This window comes from Helianthus annuus, chromosome 3 (genome assembly GCF_002127325.2).
Source record: "Helianthus annuus cultivar XRQ/B chromosome 3, HanXRQr2.0-SUNRISE, whole genome shotgun sequence".
Taxonomy (NCBI): Eukaryota; Viridiplantae; Streptophyta; class Magnoliopsida; order Asterales; family Asteraceae; genus Helianthus; species Helianthus annuus.
Genome location: NC_035435.2, coordinates 146,202,877 through 146,210,122, shown reverse-complemented (window position 1 = coordinate 146,210,122; position 7,246 = coordinate 146,202,877). Strand labels below are relative to the sequence as shown.

Sequence of the window (7,246 nt, the reverse complement as noted above, 5' to 3'; positions counted from 1 at the left end):
TTGTTTTATTAAATTAAATTAGTTAAGGGTAGAACCTATTTAAAAAATGTTTATAAGGGGTAAACAAAAACATTAATCAATGTTTAATGGTTCTATACTTTTATTTTCGTGTTCAACTCTCAACTCAAATACGGTATTCACTATGTTTACGTGACATTTATTACCATTACCGCAATCACCCCGTCCATCATATATCGAGTATATCCGTTAGTTTTTTTAAAGATATAATTTTTATTAGATTTATTCAACCTGTGTAATAAACGAGGTTTTTTAAAGATTACAATATTTTTATCATTTACTGTACAAAATTACATTTATGCAACTCGTGTAATACACCGGGTTTTTAAAAATATAACCTTTTTATTATGTGGTATATAAAATTAGATTTATTCAGTCCGTATAATACAAAAAAGGTTTATAAAGATATAACAAGATATAACTTTTTATTGATTGGCATATAAAATTACACGTGTTCAACCCTTACAATACATGGGGTTCTTAAGGATATAACTTTTTTATTATTTAATATATAAAATTACATTTATTTAACTAATGTAATAAACGAGATTTTTAAAGATATATTGTTTTATTATTTGGTATATAAAATTACATTTATTCAACCCTTGTAATAAATGAGGTTTTTAAAAAGATATTTTTTATTATTTAATATATAAAATTACATTTATTCAACCCGTATATTACACGGGGTTCTAACCTAGTTTTAGTATAAAAGGATCCAGTGTATTGTCTTTTGCCTTTTACTTCTTTACTAACAAAAGAAAAGTAATTATTGGGACAAAAGAAAAGTAGGGTTAGGATATAATAGGAAGTTTATTTGGCTAAGAAGACTAGGAAGTAATCTTGACCATCCATTTAGTTAATCAAGGGCTAAGATTAAATGAGGGAAATTGAAGGGAAGAAAAGAGGCGCGAGAGTTTTGTTTAGGGGCATTCTAGGCAATCCAAGGCAATAGTTTCTTTCTCCTCCAATTCCCTTCATTTTTTAAACGTTAATAACTCTTCCATACGACATTATTTTTTTATAAAAATTGCACCAAAAAAACAAGCGTTTTTTTATCTTTAAAACGAGTATACTATTGCTATATTTCCGAATATTTTTTAAAACCCAGTTGCGTAAAACGCAATGGAAAAAACCCAGTTGCGTAAAACGCAGTGAAAAAAAAACCTAAAAAATGACATTTTTTTAAAACGCAATGCACAAAAAACACAAAGAAATATCTTATTTGTAAAACGCAATGGCCAAAAAACACAAAGAAATATCTTATTTGTAAAACGCAATAGCCTAAAAACACAAAAGAAAGTATACTTTCTAAAACGCAATGGACTGAAAACACATAAAAATGTGTTTTACCTAAAACGCAATGCACCAAAAACACAAAGTAATGTCTTATTTCTAAAACGCAATGGCCAGAAAACACTTAAAATGTCTGTTTTCTAAAACGCAATGGACTGAAAAAGCATAAAAATGTGTTTTACCTAAAACTCAATAACTAAAAACACTTCAAAAATGTGTTTATCTAAAACGCAATAGCCAAAAAACACATAAAAATGTCTTATTTCTAAAACGCCATAGCCTAAAAACACAAAAGAAAATGTATTTTCTAAAACGCAATGGACTGAAAACAAATAAAAATGTGTTTACCTAAAATGCAATGAACTAAAAACACTTCAAAAATGTGTTTTTTTCTAAAACGCAATGGCCAGAAAACACATAAAACTCTCTTATTTCTAAAACGCAATGGACACAAGCTGACCTGCCTGTGAGTCTGTCTGAACCAGAGAGTAGCAAATCAAAAAACTGTCTACGAATTACTGTCTTCGAAATGAGGCAATTTCTGGAAAATTAAATTTTCTGATGCATTTTTATTAAAGCAATTTAATCAAAAGCTGACCTGTCTGTGGCTCTGCCCCTTGGACTCCGCCAGGGGCTGCCGCCCCTGGACCCCCCAAAATCGTAAAACGCAATGACTAAATCAAAAACCCAGATAATAAAAATGAAATTAAAGAATTTCTTACATGGATCGAAGTCGGTTTCTTCAACGATTGACGAAATTTGAATGATTGAAACACTTATCAGAGATCGAATCGAACGGATCGAGTGATTATCTTCAAAATCACCGGAAAAAACGAGATTTTGTATGAAATTAAACTGGGTTTTCTTCAAAAAAAGCTGAAGAACACGTTGATTGGGTGTTTGAATCATTGATTGGTGACGAAAATCGCACTATAATGTAGTGATTATATTGAGATAGAAAGTGAAGAAATGGTTGAAGATGGTGGGTTTTGAAAATGGTGGGTTTTGATGTTACTGGGAAGAAGAAGGAAGAAGAAAAGGATAAGATTGACTAAAATATGCTTCCTCTTTATTTTAAATTTTGCCACATGTCCTAATCCTATTGCTTCCTATACTTCCTAGCCAAAATAAACTTCCTATTTGATTCTCACCCAAGAAAAGTAAAAAGTATAAAATATAAATATGAGTTAAATGCGAGTTTAGTTTATGTGGTTTGAGCTATTTCGGCAGTTTAGTCCAAATATTTCATTTTTTGTCTGTGGGTCTAAAAAGTTTCACCGTTGCAATTTTAGTCTACTGTGTTAACTTTATCCATTTTTTCTGTTAACGAGAAGATCAATTTGTTCATTTTATATGTAATTCTGTTAACTAGAAGGGCAATTCGACCATAAAAAAATGACCGAAAATCGGATTATCCGATCTTGAATCACCCCTGCTTACCCTATCCACAGTTAAAATGATGTTCGAGTTCTCTATGTGTAACACGGAAGATTTTTAATTCATAAATAATTTTTTCTATTGCTCCCATATTTTTTGAATCCAAAAAGTTAATTTTGCCATTATCGGGCTTTTAAATTCACTACAACCAATTAAGGCGCGTGGTTTGATTTTTGGCCCAATCATAAAAATAATTGGTTGTAACTTGTAACACAAACATAACTTGTAACACAAACATTTTGAGGTCAATTTATCCTTTTACTTAAATGTCATTTCTATAGTATGGCCAATTGCATGTGTATGTATCCTTCAATATCATAGTGGACCCAAATGTTAGGCCGACTGGCCGAGGGATCTCTCGAGTGTTATCTCAGACAGTTGAAAGGAAACTACTATATGGCCAAATAACATTCAAAAACAATAATAAACCAAAAAGTGACTCAAATATTGATAGTATATTAATGAAACAATAATTTGGTACAATACTACACTCGGCTCATGTGCTTTTGCGCAAAGCATTACAATTTACTAAATTTACAAATGCCTAAAAAATGGCCACAAACTCCAAAATTTTGTACAAGGAATACTAAAGCAACAAAGAATGACCTTTTACAAAAGAGAAATCTAAACAACTCTTCCGGCCTCCAATGTTTGTTCTACTTTACCTTTAAACAAGAATACTCATATCTATTTTACACATCCAAGCCCTTAGCATTTTTAAGTTGCACTTTTTACGGTTTGGTCGATGGTAAATTCCGCATTTTTCATACTCCAAGCACTCATTTGAGAAATCTTGACGCTTTGAGTGCCGTTGTTAAATGCAAAAAGATGAGCATCCTCATAGTTAAGAAATTGTGGATAGACCCGACTTGTGATGCATGTTTTTCCGCCTGCTCCGAAACTCTCGATGATTGAGTGGTCGATCTGTAATATTCAATAACAAGGGGTCAAAAGGCATAGATGACAATTTAATGAAATTGGTTTGGGTATGTACCACATGCATTTATGCACTAGATAACTTTTACATACCAAGTTTCTTAGTGAGATCTCATCGTATCGAGGATCTATGTCAACAAACGCGCCAAAACTTGTCTTGTCGATGGTGCTTCTGATTGTAGACCTTTAAAATAACAAACGAACATGTAAATAGACAAACAATGATCCTGATCGGCTTAGCCTTTAATTTAATTTATCAACAACTAAAAAAACAACCAACCTGCTAAGGTCGCTACACATGAGCACAGAATAGCGTCCTTTTTGGTTTTGGAAAACCCTAAAGAAAATCGCGGTTTGTTCTTTCAAGTCTTTAGATGCCATAGCCAAAACACCAAAAGGCCCGATTACACCCTTGCTTGATGCACCCTTGTCGGTACAAAGTGCTTGCGGATCAACCGAACACGTATCCACAACCTCCGCCTCTTTCAAATCCTCCAATTTAAACGAAATTGTAACATCCGCCTAAATTAAAATTCGAAAACAAAAACGAGTGTAAAACAACACAATCACCAAGGCACTGATGCATAACGTACAACCTTTAAACCACAAGGTACAAACCTGAGAAGCAGTAACACCCTCGATTTCGACAACAGACCCGGATTTGAGCCTCTTGTTTTTAAGCTTAACTTCATTTTCACGAAGTGTTTCTATCTCCTCCACCGGCCACTGGATCAACTGCTTCCCACTTCTGTCAATCCAAAGGGCCCTTGGAAACGACTAAAACAAAATTGCAAAAAAACATTCAATAAAACGATATCGTTTCACCGATAACTTAATTTTTTTTTTTTTTAAATTATACCTGAAGCCCAGCCCATCCTTTTTCAATATCATCTTCTTCCGAATCTTTTTCAGGAACCCACGCCCACAAAACCCTCCTGTTCTTCGACTCGTCAAAGAATGACTTTGACGCATAAAAGTTTCCATAGTCGTATCTCAAATCCAACGTGCTCCCACTCAAACTCAACCCGTTTTGCGGCAAAAAGTTCTCGCGGTCAGGACTATACGTCCCGATCGTGTACCAATCATGCCCTTCAAATCCCGCTTTCATCACATGCAAAACACTCCCACTACTCACAACAGACGTATCCAGCCCGTTGGTACTATTCAACGGGACAGGAAAAAAGTCGGGACACTCCCATGTACCCGTAGAATCCGCTGCCGCAAGCGGATTCTCATACCGAGTCCAGGTTACAAAATCCGGACTCTGGTACAAAAACGCCATACCGTTGTTGTCACGATCACCACCGACAACAATTCGCCATAAGCCATCGGGCCCGAGCCACGCGGTGCTCGGGTCTCGAAAACAATCGTCTTTGACGCCTTCGGGTGGGGTTATTATCGGGTTGTGGGTGGATTTGACCCATTCGCGGAGAAACGGGTCGGAGCGATTTTTAGGCCAGGCGAGGTCTTGGACTTGGCGGGAAGTGGAGTCGCTACCGGTGTAGAGCATGGCTGGAAGGTTACCCGGGAGGATGGTGGCGGATCCGGACCAGCAGCTGCTGATGTCGGGTTCGTCGGTCGGGTAGATTGCCGGGTCTAGGTGGATCCAGTTGACGAGGTCGTGGGATACGGCGTGGCCCCACACGATGGTGCCGAAAGTGGGGGCCAGTGGGTTGTATTGGTAGAAGAAGTGGTAGACGCCTTGGTATAACATTGGTCCTGTGTATACAACGTATAAAGATTATTAAAAAAATATATTTTAGCAATTAGTGTGTTTTTTTTTAGAAATTACTATTTTTATTAGCTTCTTTTTAGTGGGGAATTTAGTATAAAGATTATAATTTTGTTTTTATGCTCGAACACAGAAAAAGTATTGATTAAAAACTTAATATAATAATTTAGAAATTACTGTTTTTATTAGCTTCTTTTTAGTGGGGAATTTAGTGTAAAGATTATTATATTTTCTTTTTATACTCAAACACAAAAAAAATATGTTAAAAAATTTAATATACTAAATTTATTATCATTAATAATTGTTACAAGGTATTTTTGCTTTTTTTAATCTCTTTTAAGTTTTGTTTTTAATTTTTGATTGGTACTTGAAAACTTACAACAAATTATTATTATAAGTCATAAAATTACTATAAAACCATTTTTTAATATGAATTCGATTATTAAATATATAATTATATATAATATATAATATGTTAATGAGTTTACACTGGTATACGGCTCGTATAACTATATACGGGCCGTATATAATAAAACAAAAAAAACATTCTCTGCGTATTTTCCTTTTCAAAAACATTCTATACGGGCCGTATATTTTGTATACGGCCCATACACACTAGGGATGTGAAAATAAGATTTAGGGGGTGTGGGAATAAGAGGAGCCTTATTCAAAGTTCCCATAATCTTATCCACTTTTGTTCTTTTAATAATAAATAAAGAATAAAGAAATGGATAAAAAAGGAAAAAAAGTAGGCCATGGGCGGTGGGGGATGCGATGTCGATTTTTCCACCATTCTTGCTCATTTGGTGGGATACTTTTCTTTCTAATTACCCTATCCAGTCAAAATAAATGAAAAACTTGTTTTTTATATTAATTTTTCAATCTATCCAATAAAATTAAATGAAAAAATGGTTTTTTTTTATGTTATATGAGAGTTTATTTCTAGCTAAGGACACCATAGTGATTAAGTTTGTGTTTTACAATAGAAAGATTAGAAGTTTAAATCCTGCATGATACAGGTATTGGTATAATTCTATTAGAAAAACAATAAATTATTGTTTAAAAAAATAATCTTAGTATTAACCTTGTACTTTACGGCCACGTTTCAAATTCTGACTTAATAAAATATTCATATAACAAGAAAGTAACATTGTCGATTTCTTTAAAACCAAGCAACGGAATCCAACTTAAAAAAAAAAATACTAGTGGTACAAAAAGGAAAAACTCACCATTGGGATCTGTGAAATTCAATCCAACAACCGTTCATATTTAGTTCCGCATCCATTTAATGCAACCAAAAAACAATTAAAATTAACTACTGCAAATATATCAATAAAAGAAATATAAAAAATATAGTAAATATACCATTCATCCAGTTACTTGGTGGTTGAAAATGATAACCGGTTCGATACGGTTGCTCATTTTTCTGGCTCGGCAGAAATATCCCGTCTACCATATTCCGACCAGTGGCATTACTGGTCGGAGTATCAAAGACGAGAACAAGAAAACATAAAGTAAGAAAAGAAGAAAGAAGTTTGTTCATAATGGATGTTTTGGTATCCGTGAGTTTTAAGGTTGTCAAGAGAAAGGGGTGAATATGAGGATGAGCCATTTGGTTGCTTTTATAGACTTTTAGCTCAATAGTAAATGCCGAATTATTTTTATTTTACCCCCTTGAACTTTGGTCGCTTTTTGATAACAGCCCTGGTCCACCACGCACTTTTGGATATTTTCTATGCGGTCACTCTCAGATATGGATTATATATTTCGATGTTTCTATAAGACCCGTTGTATAGGACTTTGAATATAACACTTCGTAGCAAAGAT

At 34.0% G+C, this 7,246-nt stretch overlaps 1 protein-coding gene across 1 annotated transcript; it reads right to left on the bottom strand.

Moving 5' to 3' along the window:
• Window positions 1–3,187: 3,187 nt before the first annotated feature.
• On the bottom strand, window positions 3,188–7,022 carry LOC110930101 (beta-fructofuranosidase, insoluble isoenzyme CWINV6-like). The gene is made up of 7 exons (XM_022173327.2): window positions 6,785–7,022; window positions 6,649–6,657; window positions 4,547–5,406; window positions 4,306–4,464; window positions 3,968–4,209; window positions 3,781–3,871; window positions 3,188–3,675 (listed from the first exon to the last, which is right to left on the bottom strand). The coding sequence occupies exons 1-7, from the start codon at window positions 6,960–6,962 to the stop codon at window positions 3,469–3,471; spliced, it is 1,746 nt and encodes a 581-aa protein (XP_022029019.1). The 5' UTR covers window positions 6,963–7,022; the 3' UTR covers window positions 3,188–3,468.
• Between the last annotated feature and the right edge of the window lie 224 nt (window positions 7,023–7,246).